Raw genomic sequence first — 25,855 nt, forward strand, 5'->3', positions numbered from 1 at the left:
TCCTTGTGCTAGATAAGGGAGCTTCAACAAACACACTTTCTGGCTCATCACTTTTTTCCTCCCTCCTTTCGGTCTCTCTCGTGTATTTTCCGCTCTAAACTAAGTGAAGAGTTGAAAACATTGGCAGCACTAACTATGCGAGCGGCCATATTCCTGAAGGGGAAATTGAACGTTCAGAGCTGAGCGGCCTGTCCAGTGTCCCTCTAACAAGCCAGCGAGAGGGGGCTCGAGTCTCTGAATCCCGCCGGTGTATTCAGAGAGGGCGGATGACGCCGGGGCAGGTTGGTTTTAGGCTGCCGAGCCCCCCAGAAGCCAGCCCATGGGATTGCTCCGGGCCGGCAAGCATGGGGTTGTTGTGGGGGGGGGAGATGCGGATGTTAATGCTCCGCCAGAGCCCTGGGACCGGGCCAGCCTTATCAGAGGGGCGGAGCAGCCCGGGGAAGCCGGGATAGGGCCCAGACCCCTGGCCAAGGAGATTAACCCAGCCCGGGACTTGAGCGAGGCCAGCGGAGGTGGGGCCCCGTCGATCTCTTCCGGCGAGAGTGTGAACCGAACCGCCCCCCCCGCCCCATGTCAATACGGGGGCGAGACCCGATGGAGACCAGGAACCGGGGTCAGTCTCACAAGGAGCGGTTCAAACCCGCCCCCGGGCCGGGCTCCAGCGGGGCCGAGCCCAGGTGGCTCGGGCAAAGGGAAGCGGGCGGGAGGGGGACGCCGGCTGGGGAGTGCCCAGGGCCGGGAGGCTCAGTCGCCGGAGAAGATTACGAGCCTCCCCCAGGATAGCGGGCTGGGCCCGGTGCAGGGGCGCGGGGATCCGGTCCGGGGCAGGCCCCAGGGCAGACGCGGCGGCGAGCAGCCCCCGTGCGTGGGGAAGACGAGGGGCGGCCTCGGCGAGGGAAGGGGCCACGACGGGCAGGGCCGGGCAGGCCCGGTCCCGGGGAAGGGGGAGTGACGGGCAGGCCCCGGTTACCTAAGGATGTTGTGCGCCTCCATGCTGCGGTTCTGGTTGCTGGAGCACACCACGGCCACCCGGAGCGGCGAGGAGGGCATGGCGGGACGCGGAAGAGGCCCAGCTCCCCTCCGCCGGTATCGTGACTCCTCTGGTCCCGGCCGTCCGGCTCCGGCTGCGGCTCACATAAAATGGCGGCCAGAGCCAACGACGGGCGGCGCCGGGACGTGTCACCAGGGGCAGCGTCGACCTGCTTCCCCTAACCATAGAGACCGCGCGAGAGCGGAGCCCTTCGCATACCATCGAGAGGCGGGCCGAAAGAGAGAGCGCCACCGCAGGGAAGGTCCGCCAGCCATAGAGAAGACGGATCCGTGAGCGTTACACCAGAGCGAGGGGCCGCCAGTCATAGAAAGGAGAAGCACAAGTGTGACAGCGCCGCCCTAGTGGAGCAAGAGGGCCTGCCAGCGCTCTGTGCCATGCCCAGGGGAGGAGGCAGAGAATGTGCTTCAGAATGAATTGCCTTTTGGACAGCGGTTCGAATCCCACCCAGGCTCTCAGACATAAAAGCCAGGCACACTTTGGAGCTGGTGAGAAATGAGTTTGCCTAGTCCCTAAAGGGTAGGTGATACCATCAGAAAAGCCTCTGGCACTAAGTGACAGTCTCAGTAGGGAAACTCTCTAGAACTCACTTTCTTATAGAAAAAGGCCCTGATTCGCCATTGCCCTGACCCTCATGCAGCCATTTAAATTTACAATCCTAATACTGAGGCATCTGGCACACATTTGGCAGGGACACAAATGATTACACAGAGTGCAAAGCCAGGGGCAGGGAGGGGGAACAAGAGGGTGGGGGGATAATTCCTATCTGACAATTGTAGTGATCAGTTTATCCCCCAGAGCATCCTTTTTTTAGGCTATAATAACTACTAATACCACAGATTCCAAGATGATGAGCACCTTATAAATACCACAGAGAGACAAGGTGAGTGAGGTAATATCTTTGGTTGGTGAAAGAGACAAGCTTCTGAGCTACACAGAGCTCTTCTTCAGGTCCTGTAGCTCTGTGTAACTTGAAAGCTTGTCTCTCTCACTGTCAGAAGTTGGTCCAATAAAAGATAGTACCTCAACCGCCTTGTCTCTCTAATATTCTGGGACCAACACAGCTATAACAACACTGCAAAGATCATTTAATGCACTTTTTCACTTTTATTCAATCACCATCACGGGACAACTTTTTTTTCCAGTTAAGTCTTCAGTGCAATTCTCAATGGTAGCTGACACAATTCAACTCTGACCTGAGACCTCTTAAAAGCATTTTCTGTGCATAACAGAAGGTCCTTATTCTTTGTAGTCCCAAACAGTGATCCACATTGGCATGAAGGATGCCAGGTAAGTAATGATGGAAGCTCCCATCTGCACAGAGCACTTCCTGTCTGGCAGGGCTACAATCCTTACATGAACTCCTTTATGGACTTGCTGCTCTATCTCTTTAAACAGCCTCTCATTTAGTCCCTGAAAAAGGGATGAGCCACCAGCCAATACCACATTGCCATACAGATGCAGGCAAATATCCCCATCACGCTTTGTAACTCTGTTGGAAATCAGAGTATGAAGCTCTGGGTGTATCAATGCCAATGCTACGTGAAAAGATTTTCTGGTGCTCTGCAGAGGTGAAGACCAATTTTGATGGCATTTCCATCAGGAAGTTTATAATCTCTCAGGACCTCCTCTGACTTCTTCTTAATCTCTTGGCTGGGGTCTAAAGCCACATAGCAGGACTTTTCCTTGATATCTGACAGTTCACCATATTTCTCTTAGCCCTGCTCATGAGAGAACAGCCACTTGTCGAGAGGAGCCTCATGAGGTATTCAGTGATATCCCTGCCTGCAACATCCAGCCTGGAAACAGCATGAGGTAAGCAGTGTCCTTCATAGATGGGCACTGCATGGGTAACTCCATCTCCACTGTCCATTACCATTCCAGTGGTATGACATACAATGCCAATGTCACCTGCACAGATAGATACAGACCTGGTACCTTAAAATGCTCAAACATCAGCTCAGTTATTTTTTCTCAATTGTGAAGGGGATTCAGAGGGGGCTTGCTCTTTAGCACTGGCCTCTCGCTGGCATCTGTTCTAAGCTCACACGCCTAGATGTGTCTCCAGAGCTTCTCCACGTCATCTCAAGATGCAGCCCTGCCATGGTCAATAGGATATTTCAAAGATAAGGTCCTCCAACTTGGACAGGGCTTCTTCTCCAACATAGTATTCCTCCTGACCATCTCCAGGCACAGCTGCTTTCACTTTAGGGTGACCAACCACTGAAATAATGACAGATCTTGATGTCATCTCTCCTGCAATGCCAGCTTTACATGACCGGATCCATTGTCAAAAATCACAGCTCAGGTTTGTAAGATTTTTTAATCAAACATTACAGCAGGAAGAGAGAATGAAGCTGCTGAGGTTGGCGCTGGGGCTTGGTTTTGGTTTTTTGGAAATTTAGTGAAGTTAGAATGTTCAGGGATAAATATTCTAGATTCCTGAGGTCACAAAACAATAATAACCACACTAAATTTTGATAGTGCATTCCATCCAAGGATCCCGAAGCTCTTTACAAAAGTAGGAAAATATTATCCCCATTTTACAGATGGAAAATCAAGGAACACAGAGGTTAAGTAACTTACCTGAGGTCACAAAGGATACTAGAGACAGATCTAGGGGTAGAGCCCATGGTTCCAGTCCTCTACTCTGATCACTAGACCATCTGCCCTTCCCAAATCAGGAACAGAACCTTGTTCAGAAATATGCTGTAGCTCAGCCACAAATTATGGGCTTCATGTGGGAATTATTGTGCCAAGTTCTCTGGCCGGTGTTATACAGGAGTTGACTAGATGATCATTAATGGTCTCTTTTGACCATCTATGAAGCTAGAGTCCTGATACCCAGGTTGCCTGCACTGACTATGTTGCCTCCCAGACAATCCAAAAAGATAAGCATGAATTTGAAAACTTTTCCAGTCTGCTCATGGCAGAGTCTATATCTGACACAGTTGCAGCTATCTGCTTTTGCCTCTTGAGGGTCCTTATCCAAGCAAAGGTGCCGGGGGCAACAGAGGTACATTGACAATAAATTAAAGCCAGGTCAGCAAAATTGGCATGGATGGGCATTTAAAGATGGAGGCCCAAATGAACTGGGTTGCTCTGTAATAGAGTTCAGCTTGGACTGTGGGAGGACTGAGCTGCGGGAGCATGGCCCCTCAGACCAGACTGAACGTACTCCTGCTGTGTTTATCCCACTCCTATATCAGGCCTTTGTTCTGCAAAGAGATCTGCATGGACTTAAGGCTCCTTCTGCACGGAGCTCTGTGGAAGACCCAGTGGTTTGTCTAATTTAAGTAAATCCAAAAAAACACCTGCTCTTACAATCATTCAACTTTGTAAGTAGAGTAATTCTTTGTACAAACATAAGAATAGCCCCACTGGGTCAGACAATTGTCCATCTAGCCCAGTATCCTGTCTCTGACAGTGGCCAGAGGGAATGAACAGAACAGGGCAATTTTGAGTGATCCATCCCCTGTCCTCCAAACCCAGCTTCTGGTAGTTGGAGGTTTAGGGACACCCAGAGCATGTGGTTGTGTCTCTGACCATCTTGGCTAATGGCCATTGATGGACCTATGCTCCATGAATTTATCTCATTCTTTTTTGAGCCCAGTTATACTTTTGGCATTCACAACATCCCCTGGCAATGAGTTCCAAAGGTTGGCTCTGTGAAGACATACTTTCTTTTGTTTATTTTAAACCTGCTGCCTATTACAGAGCAGTTCAGCTGTATTCACCTCTTGGATCAGATCCTGTACTCCACTTAGGACTTCTCTCCAGTTGTGGGTTCCAGGACTAGGTGCCTCAAAGAGGAGTCATTTAATGTGTCTAGAAATTTCATCTCTGCATCCCTTCCTGAGGTGACATGTTCCCAGTCAAAATGAGGATAGTTGAAATCCCCCATTATTGTTGCGTTTTCTGCCTTTGTAGCCTCTCTAATCTCCCTGAGCATTTCACAATCACAGTCACCACCCTGGTCTGGTGGTTGCTAGTATGTTCTTACTACTATCCTCTTAGCCAAGCATGGAATTTCTATCCCTACAGAGTCTATGGTATTGTTTGATTTATTTAAGATTTTTACTGTATTGGACTTTATGCTTTCTTACTCATATAGAGCCACTCCCCGACCAGCACTACCTACTCTGTCATTCCTATATATTTTGTACCCTGGTATTTCCACATACCGCTGATTATCCTCATTCCACCAAGTTTCTGTGATGCCGATTATATCAATATGCTCATTTAATGCCAGGCATTCTAATCCACCCATCTTAGTAGAAAGAAAAGGAGTACTTGTGGCACCTTAGAGACTAACCAATTTATTTGAGCATAAGCTTTCGTGAGCTACAGCTCACTTCATCGGATGCATACTGTGGAAACTGCAGAAGACATTATATACACAGAGACCATGAAACAATACCTCCTCCCACCCCACTCTCCTGCTGGTAATAGCTTATCTAAAGTGATCACTCTCCTTACAATGTGTATGATAATCAAGTTGGGCCATTTCCAGCACAAATCCAGGTTTTCTCACCACCCACCCCCCCCCAAACTCACTCTCCTGCTGGTAATAGCCCATCCAAAGTGACAACTCTCTTTACAATGTGTATGATAAACAAGGTGGGCCATTTCCAGCACAAATCCAGGTTCTCTCACACCCCCCCTTTTTTTCCAAAAACCACACACACAAACTCACTCTCCTGCTGGTAATAGCTTATCCAAAGTGACCACTCTCCTTACAATGTGTATGAAAATCAAGGTGGGCCATTTCCAGCACAAATCCAGGTTTTCTCACCCTCCCCCCCCCCCCCCCAAACTCACTCTCCTGCTGGTAATAGCCCATCCAAAGTGATCACTCTCTTTACAATGTGCATGATAATCAAGGTGTGATTATCATGCACATTGTAAAGAGAGTGGTCACTTTGGATGGGCTATTACCAGCAGGACAGTGAGTTTGTTGGGGGGGAGGCGGAGGGTGAGAAAACCTGTATTTGTGCTGGAAATGGCCCACCATGATTTTCATACACATTGTAAGGAGAGTGGTCACTTTTGGATAAGCTATTACCAGCAGGAGAGTGAGTTTGTGTGTGTGGTTTTTGGAAAAAAAAAAAGGGCGGGGTGAGAAAACCTGGATTTGTGCTGGAAATGGTCCACCTTGATTATCATACACATTGTAAAGAGAGTGGTCACTTTGGATGGGCTATTACCAGCAGGAGAGTGGGGTCTGGGGGGCGGGGTATTTTTTCCATGCTTTGTGTGTATAAAAAGATCTTCTACACTTTCCACAGGATGCATCCGATGAAGTGAGCTGTAGCTCACAAAAGCTTATGCTCAAATAAATTGGTTAGTCTCTAAGGTGCCACAAGTCCTCCTTTTCTTTTTGCGAATACAGACTAACACGGCTGTTACTCTGAAACCCATCTTAGTAGTTAGACTTCTAGCATTTGTATATCAGCACTTGTCCATTTGTCTATATTCAGTTGCTTGCCTTCATGAGTTGTGTTTAAATGACTGTTCCTCGCTAACTCCCACCTGTAATTTACCAACTTCTTTTCAATCCTCTTTACTAGGCGATAGACTTCCCCCTTTTAAAAAAAAAAAGGAGGACTTGTGGCAGCTTAGAGACTAACAAATTTATTAGAGAGTAAACTTTCGTGAGCTACAGCTCACTTCATCGGATGCATACAGTGGAAAATACAGTGGGGAGATTTTATATACACAGAGAACATGAAACAATGGGTGTTACCATACAGACTGTAACAAGAGTGATCAGGAAAGGTGAGCTATTACCCGCAGGAGGGTGTGGGGGAACCTTTTGTAGTGATAATCAAGTTGGGCCATTTCCAGCAGTTGACAAGAACAGTAGGGCGGGAATAAACATGGGGAAATAGTTTTACTTTGTGTAATGACACATCCACTCCCAGTCTTTATTCAAGCCTAAGTTAATTGTATCCAGTTTGCAAATTAATTCCAATTCAATTCCAGTGCTACTCTTCCCCCTTTAATAAATTCATCCCTAAGGGATGCCTCCGCTCAGGTCGTGTGACCATCCACATCTGCCAGCTTTCCCCAATCCCTTAGTTTAAAACAATCCTTTCCAACTTTTTCAATTTTACACTCCAGCCATCTGGTTCCATTTTGGGTTAGGTGCAGCCCATCCTTCCTGCATAGGCTCTTCCTTTCCCCAAAGGTTCCCCAGTTCCCAGTAAACCTAAAACCCTCCTCCCTACAACATCTTTATGCCCTCCAAGTCTGCAATTCTAAGTCCAGATAGGTACTGAAATCCCTAAGATCAGTCTTATTGTCTTGTCATAGATCTGTCTTATTTGTGCAAACATTTGTTGATTTGGCTTTTAATTAGCATATGCACAACAAGAATAATAAGAACAAAGCCATTTCAAGCTCCATTAGAAACACAAGTGGGAGATAATCTGTATATAAGTCTTTGCCAAAAGGAAAAAGGACAACATCAGTGAAGGAGACTTTGGGGTAGATTTTCATAAATGGGAATTGAGTGCCTAAGTGCCATTTGAGCCTTGAAAAAAATCTACTCTTTTGATTTCAATTGTCTATACAAGTATTAAAAAACAAAAGAACACAAACTTTTTTGAAGTGCTGGATTGCATGCTTTCCAATTTAAAGGGACTCTCTTTCAGGCAACTGGTGATCTTTATAAGACCTGAACAAACCTAGTATGAAAATAAATATTTAATTATTCAAAGTTTTTATTTAAAACTTCCTCTGCAGCCCCCATGCATCTGAAGAAGTGGGTTTTTTCCCCACGAAAGCTTATGCCCAAATAAATCTGTTAATCTTTAAGATGCCACCAGTCTCCTCATTGTTTTTGGGGATACAGACGAACATGGCCACCCCTCTGATACTCTGTAGCCTAGGACATTATGGTGAGTGCTTGAAAATCAGAAAGTTAAACTGACGAGAACTGCTCCTGCTTGTTTACATAAGAAAACGTCTTCTTTTGGCTTTATGACTCTTGCTTCTGCTTGATTTTTTAAATCCAAAAAGGTCAGCAATTTATTGAAAGGGCTAAAAGCAAGCAGAAGACTCCTTGATGTAGAAGTGCTACCTCAGTAGTGCCAGGGAGGGGTGTTTTTCATCTTTATGGGTGTGGCCTTTTTTTATTTCTTCTCCATCAGCATCCTTAAGACTCTGGAGTCAGACAACTCTTTTTCAGCATTCGGTCACGTCAGCAGCTTGGGTAATGCTGATGAGGCTTCGGAGGGAAAGAGAAGCTGATTCCTTCTCATTGGAAAGTGCTCTTCTGAAGAAATCCACATGCATTTCCTTCTCTGCATTTGTCCTCCCTTGCTAGGAAGAACTCATGCCCTAGGCCAGCAGGCAGGGTGGTACAATCAGATCCCCTCCTACCCAGATATGTGTGAGTTTAGCTCACAGAGCCTGGGGATTTGAGCATTCTCATAGTTCTTCATCTGTACAGCATGTTCCATGCACCTCAGCAAGCAGGGAGGTTTGGCAGCTGGGGAGGGGAAGGCAACATCAGCACATCTGTGACTATGGGCGGGAGGGCCCTGGGCATTCTTGCCCCAGATGGCAATGCACTGTTGGCCACTGGTGCCACTGCAGTGCCAAGGCTGCACCAGCTGTTGGGGAACTGGTCTGCTGCCATTCAAAAATTGGGGGTGGGGGCAGGGGTGTTCCATTCCTTCCCCTCCCCACAGCAATCCTCCCCGTGCAGCCTCACTGCTCTCGGTGTGATTTGTAAAAGGACAGCTCAGTGCAACAAACACAAAATATCCCGTCACAAGACTGCAGGCTGCGAGTCAGCTGCTTTAATCAGCTGCATCACAAAACAGTGGGGGTGTCAGAGCAGGGGGGACGGGACTTCCACAGCAGGAAGAGTAAGGGAGCGGCTCCAGCCCATAAAACTCTGGGTAACCCCTGTTAACCTTGTTATGACTGTTTTCATTGTGCACGTGGAAGCATTGGCTTGTGGTCAGAGCAGGGCTCGAGGATTCCTGGGTTTGTTTCTGGCTCTGCCACCGATTCACAGTGGGACCTTGTGCAAGTCCCTTTCTCTCTCGGGGGTGGGAGAGGTGCGGGGGTGGCCATACGTGTATGATTTGAGCCTGAGCCACAAAGTTCAGGGTGTTTAGAGTTGGAGTTTTTGCTCAGCCTATTATCTATTGACAGGTCTATGACAGCAGAGATCGATGGTACCTTTAAAGCCACAGTCGATCTAAAAATCCCTCTAGAGCCTGTGTCTGAAGCTCAGTGCATTTGTCTGGATCTGAGATGCTGCCATCTGACCTACAAGGGTTTCGCAAAGGAGAACCTGTGATGAGAGCTGCTTGGGAATGCATGTGCCATCACCAGCCAAGTTACATCAAAGCCCTGGTCTACACTAGGACTTTAGGTCGAATTTAGCAGCGTTAAATCGATGTCAACCTGCACCCGTCCACACAATGAAGCCCTCTATTTCGACTTAAAGGGCTCTTAAAATCGATTTCCTTACTCCACCCCTGACAAGTGGATTAGCGCTTAAATCGACGTTGCCAGCTCGAATTTGGGGTACTGTGGACACAATTCGATGGTATTGGCCTCCAGGAGCTATCCCAGAGTGCTCCATTATGACCGCTCTGGACAGCACTCTCAACTCAGATGCACTGGCCAGGTAGACAGGAAAAGAACCGCAAACTTTGGAATCTCATTTCCTGTTTGGCCAGTGTGGAAAGCTGCAGGTGACCATGCAGAGCTCATCAGCACAGGTGACGATGATGGAGTCCCAGAATCGCAAAAGAGCTCCAGCATGGACCGAACGGGAGGTACGGGATCTGATCGCTGTTTGGGGAGAGGAATCCATGCTATCAGAACTCCGTTCCAGTTTTCGAAATGCCAAAACCTTTGTCAAAATCTCCCAGGGCATGAAGGACAGAGGCCATAACAGGGACCCGAAGCAGTGCCGCGTGAAACTGAAGGAGCTGAGGCAAGCCTACCAGAAAACCAGAGAGGCGAACAGCCGCTCTGGGTCAGAGCCCCAAACATGCCGCTTCTATGATGAGCTGCATGCCATTTTAGGGGGTTCAGCCACCACTACCCCAGCCGTGTTGTTTGACTCCTTCAATGGAGATGGAGGCAATACGGAAGCAGGTTTTGGGGACGAAGAAGACAGCTCACAGCAAGCAAGCGGAGAAACCGGTTTTCCCGACAGCCAGGAACTGTTTCTCACCCTAGACCTGGAGCCAGTACCCCCCCGAACCCACCCAAGGCTGCCTCCTGGACCCAGCAGGCGGAGAAGGGACCTCTGGTGAGTGTACCTTTTAAAATACCATACATGGTTTAAAAGCAAGCATGTGAAAGGATTACTTTGCCCTGGCATTTGCGGTTCTCCTAGATGTAGTCCTAAAGCCTTTGCAAAAGGTTTCTGGGGAGGGCAGCCTTATTGCGTCCTTCATGGTAGGACACTTTACCACTCCAGACCAGTAACACGTACTCGGGAATCATTGTAGAACAAAGCATTGCAGTGTATGTTTGCTGGCATTCAAACAACATCCATTCTTTATCTCTCTGTGTTATCCTCAGGAGAGTGAGATATAATTCATGGTCACCTGGTTGAAATAGAGTGCTTTTCTTCAGCAGGAGCCCATTCCTGCTGGGCTGTTTGCCTGTGGCTAAACAGAAATGTTCCCCGCTGTTAGCCACAGGGAGGGGAGAAGGTTGAGGGGGTAGTCACGCGGTGGGAGGAGGCAAAATGCGACCTTGTAACGAAAGCACATGTGCTATGTATGTAATGTTAACAGCAAGGTTTACCCTGAAAGAGTGTAGCCACTGTTTTATAAAATGTGTCTTTTTAAATACCGCTGTCCCTTTTTTTTTCTCCACCAGCTGCATGTGTTTCAATGATCACAGGATCTTCTCCTTCCCAGAGGCTAGTGAAGCTTAGAAAGAAAAAAAAACGCACTCGCGATGAAATGTTCTCCGAGCTCATGCTGTCCTCCCACACTGACAGAGCACAGACGAATGCGTGGAGGCAAATAATGTCAGAGTGCAGGAAAGCACAAAATGACCGGGAGGAGAGGTGGCAGGCTGAAGAGAGTAAGTGGCGGGCTGAAGAGAGGGCTGAAGCTCAAATGTGGCGGCAGCGTGATGAGAGGAGGCAGGATTCAATGCTGAGGCTGCTGCAGGACCAAACCAGTGTGCTCCAGTGTATGGTTGAGCTGCAGCAAAGGCAGCTGGAGCACAGACTGCCACTGCAGCCCCTCTGTAACCAACCGCCCTCCTCCCCAAGTTCCATAGCCTCCACACCCAGACGCCCAAGAACGCGGTGGGGGGGCCTCCGGCCAACCAGCCACTCCACCACAGAGGATTGCCCCAAAAAAAGAAGGCTGTCATTCAATAAATTTTAAAGTTGTAAACTTTTAAAGTGCTGTGCTTAAAGTGCTGTGTGGCATTTTCCTTCCCTCCTCCACCACCCCTCCTGGGCTACCTTGGTAGTCATCCCCCTATTTGTGTGATGAATGAATAAAGAATGCATGAATGTGAAGCAACAATGACTTTATTGCCTCTGCAAGCGGTGATTGAAGGGAGGAGGGGAGGGTGGTTAGCTTACAGGGAAGTAGAGTGAACCAAGGGGCGGGGGGTTTCATCAAGGAGAAACAAACAGAACTTTCACACCGTAGCCTGGCCAGTCATGAAACTGATTTTCAAAGCTTCTCTGATGCGTACCGCGCCCTCCTGTGCTCTTCTAACCGCCCTGGTGTCTGGCTGCACGTAACCAGCAGCCAGGCGATTTGCCTCAACCTCACACCCCGCCATAAACGTCTCCCCCTTACTCTCACAGATATTGTGGAGCACACAGCAAGCAGTAATAATAGTGGGAATATTGGTTTCGCTGAGGTCTAAGCGAGTCAGTAAACTGCGCCAGCGCGCCTTTAAACGTCCAAATGCACATTCTACCACCATTCTGCACTTGCTCAGCCTGTAGTTGAACAGCTCCTGACTACTGTCCAGGCTGCCTGTGTACGGCTTCATGAGCCATGGCATTAAGGGGTAGGCTGGGTCCCCAAGGATACATATAGGCATTTCAACATCCCCAACAGTTATTTTCTGGTCTGGGAATAAAGTCCCTTCCTGCAGCTTTTGAAACAGACCAGACTTCCTGAAGATGCGAGCATCATGCACCTTTCCCGGCCATCCCACGTTGATGTTGGTGAAACGTCCCTTGTGATCCACCAGAGCTTGCAGCACTATCGAAAAGTACCCCTTGCGGTTTATGTACTCGGCGGCTTGGTGCTCCGGTGCCAAGATAGGGATATGGGTTCCGTCTATGGCCCCACCACAGTTAGGGAATCCCATTGTAGCAAAGCCATCCACTATGACCTGCACATTTCCCAGGGTCACTACCCTTGATATCAGCAGATCTTTGATTGCGTGGGCTACTTGCATCACAGCAGCCCCCACAGTAGATTTGCCCACTCCAAATTGATTCCCAACTGACCGGTAGCTGTCTGGCATTGCAAGCTTCCACAGGGCTATCGCCACTCGCTTCTCAACTGTGAGGGCTGCTCTCATCTTGGTATTCATGCGCCTCAGGGCAGGGGAAAGCAAGTCACAAAGTTCCATGAAAGTGCCCTTACGCATGCGAAAGTTTTGCAGCCACTGGGAATCGTCCCAGACCTGCAACACTATGCGGTCCCACCAGTCTGTGCTTGTTTCCCGAGCCCAGAATCGGCGTTCCACAGCATGAACCTGCCCCATTAGCACCATGATGCATGCCTTGGCAGGGCCCATGCTTTCAGAGAAATCTGTGTCCATGTCCTGATCACTCACGTGACCGCGCTGACGTCGCCTCCTCGCCCGGTATCGCTTTGCCAGGTTCTGGTGCTGCATATACTGCTGGATAATGCGTGTGGTGTTTAATGTGCTCCTAATTGCCAAAGTGAGCTGAGCGGCCTCCATGCTTGCCTTGGTATGGCGTCCGCACAGAAAAAAGGCACGGAACGATTGTCTGCCGTTGCTCTGACGCCGGGAGGGGTGACTGACGACACGGCTTACAGGGTTGGCTTCAGGGAGCTAAAATCAACAACGGGGGTGTCTTTACATCAAGGAGTATTTCAGGCAGGACTTCACGGAGGGTTCCAATAAGAAATGGTGCACCTAAGTTATTGTTCTTATGGGAACAAGGAGGTTAGCCTGGCCTCTGATTGATACATGGCTAGATTTACCTCGCTGCACCTTCTCTGTGAGTGACTGCAGTGTGACCTAGAGGAATGAGTCCCCTAGACAGGGGAGGAGGCAAATGAGTACAAAACAAATCTGGTCTATTTCTTGTTTTGACCCACTCCATCTATCTTTTACATCTTTGGCTGGCAGCAGACGGTGCAGAAGGACTGCATGCCATCCACATCTCATGGCTGCTTGGCAGAAGATGGTACAGTACGACTGCTAGCCATCCTCATCTCTTGCCTGCCTGGCAGAAGATGGTACAATACGACTACTAGCAATCCTCATCTCTTGCCTGCCTGGCAGAAGATGGTACAGTACGACTGCTAGCAGTCTGTATCGCCTGCCCGCTCACCATAAGACGGTTCAATAGGACTGACTGCAGGACTAAAGAGAATGACCTGGTCAAGTCACTCCAAATTTAGTCCCTGCGCCCATGTCTGCCCAGGCGCTCCCAGCCGATGTGGCCAGGAGCACCTCAGACACGACGAGGACGACTACCAGTCGTATTGCACCGTCTGCTGCCAGAAGGCAATGGGTTGCTGCTACTGTGCAGCAAAGCCGTACCGCGTCTGCCAGCACCCAGGAGACATAGGGTGACGGTTACCTGAGCGGGCTCCATGCTTGCTGTGGTATGGCGTCTGCAAAGGTAACTCAGGAAAAAAGGCGCAAAATGATTGTCTGCCCTTGCTTTCACGGAGGGAGGGAGGGAACGGGGGCCTGACGATACGTACCCAGAACCACCCGCGACAATGTTTTAGCCCCATCAGAGTGCTCCATTGTGACTGCTCTGGACAGCACTCTCAGATGCCCGATTGTTTGCCATTGCTCTGACACCGGGAGGGGCGACTGAGGACACGGCTTACAGGGTTGGCTTCAGGGAGCTAAAATCAACAAAGGGGGTGGCTTTACATCTAGGAGTATTTCAGGCAGGACTTCACGGAGGGTTCCAATAAGAAATGGTGCACCTAAGTTATTGTTCTTATGGGAACAAGGAGGTTAGCCTGGCCTCTGATTGATACATGGCTAGATTTACCTCGCTGCACCTTCTCTGTGAGTGACTGCAGTGTGACCTAGAAGAATGAGTCCCCTAGACAGGGTAGGGGGGAAGCAAATGAGTACAAAACAAATCTGGTCTATTTCTTGTTTTGATCCACTCCATCTATCTTTTACATCTTTGGCTGGCAGCAGACGGTGCAGAAGGACTGCATGCCATCCACATCTCATGGCTGCTCGGCAGAAGATGGTACAGTACGACTGCTAGCAGTCCGTATCGCCTGCCCGCTCACCATAAGACGGTTCAATAGGACTGACTGCAGGACTAAAGAGAATGACCTGGTCAAGTCACTCCAAATTTAGTCCCTGCGCCCATGTCTGCCCAGGCGCTCCCAGCCGATGTGGCCAGGAGCACCTCGGACATGACGATGACGGCTACCAGTCATACTGTACCGTCTGCTGCCACAAGGCAAGGGGTTGCTGCTACTGTGTAGCAATGCCGTACCGCATCTGCCAGCACCCAGGAGACATAGGGTGATGGTTACCTGAGCGGGCTCCATGCTTGCCGTGGTATGGCGTCTGCACAGGTAACTCAGGAAAAAAGGCGCGAAACGATTGTCTGCCCTTGCTTTCATGGAGGGAGGGAGGGAGGGAAGGGGGGCCTGACGATATGTACCCAGAACCACCCGCGACAATGTTTTAGCCCCATCAGGCATTGGGATCTCAACCCAGAATTCCAATGGGCAGCGGAGACTGCGGGAACTGTGGGATAGCTACCCACAGTGCAACGCTCCGGAAGTCGACTCTAGCCTCGGTACTGTGGAAGCACTCCGCCGAGTTAATGCACTTAATGCACTTAGAGCATTTTCTGTGGGGACACACACACTCGAATATATAAAACAGATTTCTAAAAAACCGACTTCTATAAATTCGACCTTATTCCGTAGTGTAGACATACCCAAAGGGAAGACTTCGATGGATAGCAGCATAAGATGTCCTCAAGGCAGGCTGGGTATAAACAGGCTTCCCTTTATCCCTCACTTTTCTGACTTATCTGATCAGCACTGTCGATATGCTGGAGCTGGAATCGCTAGGAAGTGTGGCCATCAGTTTAATACTGGCCATTACATTGTTCCCAGCTCCCATCCGACTCTGACAAATGCAGCCACATTTAAATCATTGAGGAAGCACACTTTAGCACTGTCTAATCACACTGGGGGGTGGGCACAACCGCCGCCCCCCAGTCCAGAGCTCCAGAATGGTGCTAGTCAAAGACTGCTGTTGTTGTCTCACTGAGTACAAACAGATGCCGTGGCAGGCGCTGGTGTCATTATTACGCCGAATCATCGGTTTGAAGGGTTAGTGTGGCTCTCTCTCATCACCCCTTCACTGAGCAGATGTTCTTCCACCGCTCACTTCAGGGCCTGCCTTTTTATATTCCAGGCACACAATCCCAGAGGCCGTATGAGAGCTTCTTGGAGAGCAAACGGACAGCCCACCCAAACCCTGCCTGGAACAAGCCTGGAAGGAGGCGTCAAGGTCAGCATTATGAGGGCATGTGATAGGACAGAGGCCTGAGCCTGTAATCCTTCATTATGGGAGTAACCCTTTCTCATGCAGGGCTCCCATAGTCCTGCATCAGGGTGAATGGAGGAGGAAGCATTACTCAAGTTAAATGATACAGAGAAAGTAAAAGTCCTAGCAGGTCCATAGCAATCTACCCACTCTCAGGGCAGGACTCGGCCCTTTCAGGGGAGATGTGCTTTAATCCCCGTGGCAGCTGAAAGTCTCAGCTTACAGCTAGCTACTCTTTGGGAGCAATAGAAAGTAGGGTCTAAGTCAGGGCAGCCCTGAGGATGCTCTAATATGTGATGGGAACTTGGCAGGCCCCTGTATTGCCCCAGGTATATGCTGCCCAAAGGTGCCTTCAAGCCATCTGAACCCCTCTTCCCCCCCCGCACCCGCACTTTACTCTGTGCACTGAAGTGAAGTAACTGAGAATCAGGCTCATCGTGTCTCTCACGCCTCATCTCTGTCCCAGTCAAGCTAGACGTATTCAGGAACTCTTAACCTCTCTCCCAACTCAGTCCCCAAGCTCCTCACTCATTATTAAAAAGAAAAGGAGTACTTGTGGCACCTTAGAGACTAACCAATTTATTTGAGCATGAGCTTTCGTGAGCTACAGCTCACTTCATTGGATGCATACCGTGGAGGAGGTATTGTTTCATGATCTCTGTGTGTATATAAAGTCTGCTGCAGTTTCCACGGTATGCGTCCCATGAAGTGAGCTGTAGCTCACGAAAGCTCATGCTCAAATAAATTGGTTAGTCTCTAAGGTGCCACAAGTCCTCCTTTTCTTTTTGCGAATACAGACTAACACGGCTGTTACTCTGAAACCTGTCACTCATTATTGTCCGAAACCCCGCCTCCAACCTGTCACCAGCATCTTGGCTGCCAGAACAGAATACAGGTAAATCCTACCAGCCAACAGGAGACTCCTGTGTCTGCCTCTCTCCGCAGCAAGCTGCAGGTCGGCCAAGGTGGGATTTAAATCCATGCGTTCTCTTGGCCTGGGGTAGGAGAGCGGGCTGCGTGAAATTCACAGCTAGACGGGAGAAAGGCAGAGGAACCAAAACTGCTCTTCCAACGTATTGCAGTTCCTCAGCAAACTGCCTGTTCCAGGGCCAGGGGAAGGCAGCTCCCACGGTGATTTCTGCATTCCTGAGATAGGAAGCAGACAAGGGCTGGGCTGCAGTCAGCAATTCCCTCCTCTGCACGGGATGGAGGCAGGCACTTCATGGCCGACAGCTTTGTTTCCAGTTTAGAAAGAGGGCAAAGCTGTGCATGATCAAGTCCTGCAGCTCACATCTAAACCCAGGGACAAGATGCCAGAAAGGCCACATTTAGCCCTGAGAAGGGGGATTAAATAGGGGTACCGTGGCCCTGCTGCATGCCAGGATTTGATGGGGCCGTTGGTCCCAACTCCTTCCTCCCTTTGAAACCTCTCACTGACTTCGGTAGCAGCAGGAGGGGGATGGATGTATACAAATGCATAGCCAAGAAGTGTTGTTAGTGTGTCAGATGCTTTGATTCAGAAAGCACGTCATGCTTCAATCCACTAACCCCGAGCACCTTTATCAAGGGAGTCTTTAGCATGTCAAGAGCACCTTCATACAGGCAGATCTCAAAGCATTTTGCAAATAATAGACAATAAAATGGCTGACCCTCATGTGACAGACAAGGAAAACGATGCACAGAAAGGTTGGAACTCACCCAAGGAATAGGAACCATGCTTTCCTGATGCCGGCTCCCCAGCTCTGACCACTAGACCACACATTCTCCTTCAGGTGCTTGGCAAAAAGGGGGCCATCGAGCCCGATGGTGATGGGAAGCAGAAGAGCCTTGTCTTAAAATGCAGAAATTCTGCTCCCATTTTCTCTCCCAGTTCATATTTGCCAACTGAAAACCTGCAAGGAACAGCTTTGAAACAAAGGGAAATAAATCACCATCAGGAGTGCTTGATGGATTAACTTTGTGAGCAAGCAATAAACCCTGTCTCTGAGCTATCAAGGCAGCCTTCAGCTTCATGCGCAGAGAAGGCCAGCGTTTTGCGGACCACTGCCAGGCAGATGAATGCGCAGGGTATGTCTTGCGACCGTGGGAAGCAGTTCCTCGCCTGCACTCCAACGGGCATTGCAGCCCCTGTATTTCAAGTTCCAGCAAACTCCAAAAGAGATAGAGGCTGAATTTCACTTGGCTTTGCCTGGAAATCTTGAAATTCCAGAGCCTGTGGTCACCCTGAGACTTGGGATCCAGGCTCCCCCCGGAAACTCAGACCACCCCAAATGATTCACAAGCCTGTGCCAAACTCACCAGGAAGCTTGTTTAATTTGTCAGTTTGTTGCACAATTCAAATCCGCTGAGTTTCACCTGGTGTCACGGACCCAATCGAGAGTTGGAAAAGATACACAGTTCGGCTGGGTCATGCCATCAATGTTTTGCTGCAGTACGCAGAGCAGTTCTAGAGTCTCCCAAAGGTTACTCAAAAGCCAGCCTGAGCTCAGCGATGCTTCAGTCCTGCTTGTGCTGAATTTCAGCCCTCAAGGCAACGATCCTCCAGCACCGCAGTTCTCAACCTTTTCCAGACTAGGATTCCCCAGAACTTTCACCCCCATCTAGCCAGGCCCCCGGTTAGCAATATGGGAAGGGCAGGGTAGTCGTGGCCCCCAGGTTGAGTACGGCTGCTACTCTAGCTGATTTCTCAGCAGAGGAGGCAGGAGGAGAAATGTGCATCACCTGTTGGACTTCTTAAATGGGAAATCATGAGATGGATCCAAACAGACCTCAGCACTCATTAGCCACTGTTTGATCCCCTCCGCTTTTCACATAATCCCAATTGTTCCCCCGTCTATAACACACCCCCTTTCTTTCTCATAAGCTGTTCTTCACCTCCATTGCTCATAACATCCTGGGCAGGGCCATGCAGCCCGAGTCTCCCAAACCAGCAGGTGCCAAGTTCCTCATTAATTACAGCACTTTTCAGCCTTAAAAAAAACAACCCCAAACCTTAGCTTGACGGCTCCCCAGCAGTGCCGCCAGCAGAGATCCGGTTTCAGTGGAGGGCACCAGGGCCTTGCATTGGACAATGCCAGTGGGAATGCGGTGAGCAAAGAGATTTAATAGGCACAAGTAGCTGAAGTTAAGGGCAGAAATGAAATCAGCTGGCTGTAATCTTGATCAATGTCTGCAATTAGATGGCAGTGGCACACACAGACGCTGCCATCTGGCGAGAACACAAATTCTAACCTAATGAGGGGTTTTCATCCACAATTAAAAAGGAACTGACTCCAGAGTTGTTTGGAAGAATTTCTGCTTTCCCAAATGTGTGTATATATATCATCCAGAGAAAACAAATGGCAAGCTCTTGAGAAGCTCTTAAGGAGTTGCTAATTCCTTTCATAACCTCCTCAAGGCATTCAAAAGCTACTGGAGCTTAATCAAGCACCTCTCTTGACCGCAGCTGTTTGTTTAGCAGTTCACATAGAAGGCAGGAGGATGGGTGTTAACTGAGGGTGGATTGTCTCTGGACAGCTGAGTGGGGCCAAGCTGCAACACCAAGGAAGCTCTAAGTATGACACAAAAAGAAAAGGAGGACTTGTGGTATCTTAGAGACTAACCAATTTATTTGAGCATAAGCTTTCATGAGCTACAGTTCACTTCATCGGATGCATTCAGTGGAAAATACAGTGGGGAGATTTATATATACATAGAGAACATGAAACAATGGGTGTTACTATACACACTGTAAGGAAAGTGATCAGGTAAGGCGAGCTATTACCAGCAGGAGAGCGGGGGCGGGGGGGGCACGGGGGACCTTTTGTAGTGATAATCAAGGTGGGCCATTTCCAGCAGTTGACAAGAACATCTAAGGAACAGTGGCGGGGGGGGGGGGGGGAGGGAGAGGAATAACATGGGGAAATAGTTTTACTTTGTGCAATGACCCATCCGCTCCTAGTCTTTATTCAAGCCTAAGTTAATTGTATCCAGTCTGCAAATTAATTCCAATTCAGCAGTCTCTCGTTGGAGTCTGTTTCTGAAGTTTTTTTGTTGAAGAATTGAAACTTTTAGGTCTGTAATTGAGTGACCAAAGAGATTGAAGTGTTCTCCGACTGGTTTTTGAATGTTATAATTCTTGACGTCTGATTTGTGTTCATTTATTCTTTTACGTAGAGACTGTCCAGTTTGACCAATGTACAGGGCAGAGGGGCATTGCTGGCACATGATGGCATATATCACATTGGTAGATGTGCAGGTGAACGAGCCTCTGATAGTGTGGCTGATGTGAATAGGCCCTGTGATGGTGTCCCCTGAATAGATATGTGGACACAGTTGGCAGCGGGCTTTGTTGCAAGGATAGGTTCCTGGGTTAGTGGTTCTGTTGTGTGGTGTGTGGTTGCTGGTGAGTATAGCTCACTAAAGCTTATGCTCAAATAAATTTGTTAGTCTCTAAGTTGCCACAAGTCCTCCTTTTCTTTTTGCGGATACAGACTAACATGGCTGCTACTCTGAAATCTCAGTATATCAGCAACCCAACTGGAATTTAGCCAGCAGCTCTGCCAGAGGATTCTCTGATGCAATCAGATCTCAATGGGTTGGGTTGGGCAGGTCAGTCCTAGGAGGGATGGGAGAGACCCCATGCAACCAGAGTTCTATGTGAAACCGGAATTCCATGCAACCAGAGTTCTATACCGGAAACCTACTGACCGCTATTCCTACCTACATGCCTCCAGCTTTCACCATGACCACACCACACGATCCATCGTCTACAGCCAAGCTCTGCGATACAACCGTATTTGCTCCAACCCCTCAGACAGAGACAGACACCTACAAGATCTCTATCAAGCATTCTTACAACTACAATACCCACCTGCGGAAGTGAAGAAACAGATTGATAGAGCCAGAAGAGTTCCCAAAAGTCACCTACTACAGGACAGGCGTAACAAAGAAAATAACGGAACGCCACTAGCCGTCACCTTCAGCCCCCAACTAAAACCCCTCCAATGCATTATTAAGGATCTACAACCTATCCTGAAGGATGACCTAACATTCTCACAAATCTTGGGAGACAGGCCAGTTCTTGCCTACAGACAGCCCCCCAACCTGAAGCAAATACTCACCAGCAACCACACACCACACAACAGAACCACTAACCCAGGAACCTATCCTTGCAACAAAGCCCGTTGCCAACTGTGCCCACATATCTATTCAGGGGACACCGTCACAGGGCCTAATCACATCAGCCACACTATCAGAGGCTCGTTCACCTGCACATCCACCAATGTGATATATGCCATCATGTGCCAGCAATGCCCCTCTGCCCTGTACATTGGTCAAACTGGACAGTCTCTACGTAAAAGAATAAATGAACACAAATCAGATGTCAAGAATTATAACATTCATAAACCAGTCGGAGAACACTTCAATCTCTCTGGTCACGCGATTACAGACATGAAAGTCGCTATTTTACAACAAAAAAACTTCAAATCCAGACTCCAGCGAGAAACTGCTGAATTGGAATTCATTTGCAAATTGGATACAATTAACTTAGGCTTGAATAGAGACTGGGAGTTGCTTAGTCATTATGCAAGGTAGCCTATTTCCCCTTATTTTTTCCTCCCCCTCCCCCCATCAGACGTTCTTGTTAAACCCTGGATTTGTGCTGGAAATGGCTCACCTTGATTATCATACACATTGTAAGGAGAGTGGTCACTTTAGATAAGCTATTACCAGCAGGAGAGTGGGTTTGTGTGTGGGGGGGGGGGGGTGAGAAAACCTGGATTTGTGTTGGAAATGGCCCACCTTGATTATCATGCACATTGTAAGATTATGCTCAAATAAATTGGTTAGTCTCTAAGGTGCCACAAGTACTCCTTTTCTTTTTGCGAATACAGACTAACACGGCTGTTACTCTGAAAATTGTAAGGAGAGTGGTCACTTTAGATAAGCTATTACCAGCAGGAGAGTGAGTTTGGGGGGGGGGTGAGAAAACCTGGATTTGTGCTGGAAATGGCCCAACTTGATTATCATACACATTGTAAGGAGAGTGATCACTTTAGATAAGCTATTACCAGCAGGAGAGTGGGGTGGGAGGAGGTATTTTTTCATGCTTTATGTGTATATAATAAGATCTTCTACACTTTCCACAGTATGCATCCAATGAAGTGAGCTGTAGCTCACGAAAGTTATGCTCAAATAAATTGGTTAGTCTCTAAGGTGCCACAAGTACTCCTTTTCTTTATGTGAAGTGTAGTTGCTGATGATTCAAAGGTGATGTCTTTATTCCAGCTCCTGCCATCCAGCCTTCAACCTAACATTTGATGCAGCAAAGCACACCCCTGCCTTGGGCCGCTCCTTCTGCTCTGGAGTTCTATTCACGGAGTTTGTTGACACATATTTATGCACCAAGCGGCCCTCTCCTCCCCTCTCCTCGCTTATCCATCCAGAGATGAGCCCAAGTCACAAGCTGAGATCCAGATCCAAACTTTGCTCCAGCCAGAGGCTGTCCAGATTTAGGGGTTAGTTTGGCCCACTGTGGAGAGAAGAGGCAGATGTGAAATTTTGAATCTGAACTTCACCAAAGTCTGGGGTGGGGAATCAGGTCACTTCCCAGAGTTCGGTTTAGCCCATCATCTAGACATAGGGACCGTGGCTTGGACTCGTCTAAAGGTTGGTTGGGTCTGGATCCCAGTTTTTGATTGAAATCCATCTCTGGACACTCCAGGAAGGATTTGGAATAGATGCAATTTCTGCTTGCTTGTGCACTCAAATAAAGGCTGTTGCTGAATCAATTAAATGCATTCTTCCAGCTGCCAAGACCGACACGCCACCTATGGTCAAGCCTCCCCACGATCCCCCAGCTATGGCCATGCCTTTTGAGCCAGGTGGAGGCAACTCCAGGGCAGAATGTCACTCATAATCCCTTCTCCAGGAAAGATCATTAGTAGATACTGCTCAGCTGGGGAGAACATCCAGGCAAAGTCCAATCCACCCTCCACAGCCTGGGCCTTACTGGCCTCTTTCTTAGGCAGACTCCTTCCATGTAGGGGAATGGTCTCACTCCTGATCCACAAAATCATCATGCCTAGAGTGAAAGGAGCCAGCCCATCATCAGAAGCCATTCGCAGCTTGCCCTCTTGTGACCAGATGCTGCCACTGCAACAGGGTTTGCTGCAGACGTAGCAGAGACTACCAAGTTGGTCTCTTCGGGCCCTGCAGGGACCGTGTGGAGGAGCCAGGGGAAAGGTTCAGCCTCCATCGTCAGACTGTCCCTGCTGACTCTACTGTGCCTGCCCAGAGTGATGTCAGTTAGCTCCAGTTATCATGGTGGGGATGGTGTAATGTGGACATCTGGGATGCTAGGATTAGGAAAATGGGGGAACCCCTCCCTGGACAAGAACAGTGAGCTTCCTTAGGAAAGGACAAGGAACCACAGGTACCATGTTTGTAATTCGGCAAGGGACAGAGAAGCGGATAGAAGTGGCACCAGCAGGACAGCATCTGGGCTTTTATAGACCTAGAAAAGTCATACGATAAAAGGGAGAGCATGATGCTCACGCCGGTGCTGAGGACAGGGGGAGTGTCTGAGGATTTAATAACTACGGGGAATGCATGACACACCTCTTAGAACGGTGATCCAAAGACCAACAAGTCCCTTCCCTTTTCGAATGACAAGCCCTGTGGAAGTGAAAGTTGGACTGTACCACGGGCTGGCTCTCTGTCTGTGGGAAAACCCCAATGGGAAAAGGTGAGAAGCTGCTATATGCAGAAGTGATAACAATAAGGGTGTCCTCAAAAGAAGACCTACTGGAAACAGTAAACCAGTGGTGTGACACTGGGTAACTGTATGCAAACAAGCCTTGGACTATGTGCAATAAATGGGCAAGTCTTTCTGAGGGCCGAAACTTGTCTACATGGGGACACTCAGGAATATTCAGCCAGATTAACTAAAGGTGTGATTTTAAAGCAGATTAGGGTTTGTCAACACATGAAAATTAATACATAATAAAGTAGAGTGTGAATTTAAGGTGGATTAACTAGTCCTGATTAACTCCATGTGTGGATGCTCTTATTCTGGAATAAGAGTGTCCATTCATGCATTTAATCAGGACTAACTCTTGTTTAGTTTTACTCCATTAATCTCTATGGCCAGAATCCCTGTGGCACCTCTACTGACCCAGAAAAACTATGTCCAAGAGAATTTGCACTGTAAGATCTCTGGAGCAGGGAACATGTTTTGGTCTGTGTTTGTAATGCACCATGTAAATGTCTGATGTTACTGAAGTATGCTTAATAAAGTAATCATAAACAATAATCGTGAATAGCTTTCCTAGCAGTCCCTATATTTGTTCCTAAATATGCCTCATTAAAACACTCTGTTCATATGTCTCTCTCCACGTGCCTGTCAGTGCAGACTAGGTCATCCACTAGCGTGTCTTGTAAAATAATCATCCAGACGTTTCTATCAACGCTCACCAACAGGCAGTTCCCCGAAGTTTTAGCAGCTGCTGCTTCAGGTTCTTTTTTAACACTAGATGGCAGCCAAGTGTCACTGTGAATACAGACAGGTGGGGACAGAGAGATGAGGGTGACCTGCAACATTATTAGATCCTGAGGTGAATCCTGAGCTGAATTCCTCCCAAATTACAAGCAGGTTGGGGGGTGGGATCCTGGATCAGCCCCCATCTCTGCGTTGGAGGCCAGATGATTCTCTTCCTGGGATCCCTTTTGTTTAAAACAATACCAGATGCCTCCCTCTGTCTCTGTAGTGCCTGGCATGGTGTTTCAGGTTCGAGTTGCAGGCATTTAACAAGGGAAAAGTCCCTCGTCCCTGTTTACAGAACGCTGGGCAAAACTACGGGGCCCTTCTGGGTGCCCACTGAAATGCACTGGGCTTGGTGAGCAGCTAGAGAAAAAATGATCACAGCCCTCCTAACTAGGGAGAACCGGCCAGAGCCTGTCCTCAGCCTCAGTCCTCTTCCCCCCGGCCTGTCATCCCCTCTCTCCCATCTCTCTGCTTTGCTGTCTCGCCTTGGGCCACATACACAACTCGGCAGTGTCCCCTTTCCTGGGGCAGCAGAGTGGCCAAGGACTGAATGGCCCGTGGGGACTTGAACACCCCTCTCAGTCCTAGAGGCAGCCCCTCCAGGGCTGGGTCTCAACACGCTGTCAGATCAGCATGCTGGAAGACTGCCCTGCCACATTCCATGTGGTCCTTGGGGGTAGTGGACAGAGGCCTTTGGTCTCCAGGGTGGGCAATCCAGCATCAGATCCACACACAGGAATCACAAAGCGGACCAGCTCTGATTTGAATTCAGACAGACCCTGAGTAAAAATACTGATTCTGTATTAAACATGACACGGAGGCAGGCAATCACCCCACACTCCAGGCCCGGTCTGGCCCATCTCACCCCGGGCCACACATGCCGGGCACCGAGCTGATGAGTTGTTCAAGGTTTTCTGCTGGAGCGGTGTATTGATGCAAGGCGATGACTATCCTCGGTGATTAATGTAATTGAAGGGAAGTGGATGGCGATGCCGGAAGAGACAGTGCTAAGCAGGCTCCGGCTCCCCAGCTCCCTCCATAATTATAAAATACAGAGGGCACGAGAATCAAGAGCTCCCAGGGACGCTGTTTGGGACTGGAGCTCACCACGAAGCTACTGAGCTTCAGCCCAGTCAGGAGAACGGTCTGGAAACCGTTTCCGCCCACCCCACCCCGTTTTCCCTGGCCTCCAAGCGACCGGAATGAATTTTGCATGCAAGAGGCCACGATGAATCAACTGCTAAGAGCCCTGGGAACAGCTGTGTAGCCCAATCAATTTGCCATGAAGATCGGTACAAATTAAAGAGCGGATCCTGTGGGGTACTGAGCACCCTTCACTCCCACTGAACTCAAAGGGGCTTTAAGGCCCTCATGCCTTGCAGGACTGGGCCCTGAGTCAGCATTCGAGGGGTTTATGAATATATTAAACTGGGGACTCAGCGCCCTTGCACCAAGCTGGAGAAGAGGTAATTAACAACTCTGATTGGCTGCCTGAGGAAGGCACCAACTGT

The 25,855-nt window shown here is 48.9% G+C and overlaps 1 protein-coding gene, 1 long non-coding RNA gene and 1 pseudogene across 4 annotated transcripts in view; 1 reads left to right on the forward strand and 2 right to left on the reverse strand.

Moving 5' to 3' along the window:
* SSU72 (SSU72 homolog, RNA polymerase II CTD phosphatase) overlaps positions 1-1,215 on the reverse strand; it is a 62,230-nt gene extending 61,015 nt beyond the window's left edge. Inside the window, exon 1 of the mRNA XM_073316867.1 lies at positions 971-1,215. Coding sequence (XP_073172968.1) covers positions 971-1,050 — 80 coding nt within the window. The 5' untranslated portion in view covers positions 1,051-1,215. The remainder of the gene's footprint in view (positions 1-970) is intronic.
* Positions 120-11,461, forward strand: LOC140900145 (uncharacterized). 3 transcript variants are annotated; one of them, XR_012155567.2, is made up of 3 exons: positions 120-1,567; positions 9,218-10,331; positions 10,910-11,461. It is a non-coding gene; the product is annotated as an uncharacterized LOC140900145 (long non-coding RNA). The 3 variants fall into 3 exon arrangements; XR_012155569.2 differs by having other exon boundaries at positions 120-1,536; XR_012155568.2 differs by having other exon boundaries at positions 120-613.
* On the reverse strand, positions 2,255-3,382 carry LOC140900143 (actin-related protein T2-like; annotated as a pseudogene).
* Positions 11,462-25,855: the final 14,394 nt, after the last annotated feature.

Source organism: Lepidochelys kempii, chromosome 18, assembly GCF_965140285.1.
Source record: "Lepidochelys kempii isolate rLepKem1 chromosome 18, rLepKem1.hap1, whole genome shotgun sequence".
Taxonomy (NCBI): Eukaryota; Metazoa; Chordata; order Testudines; family Cheloniidae; genus Lepidochelys; species Lepidochelys kempii.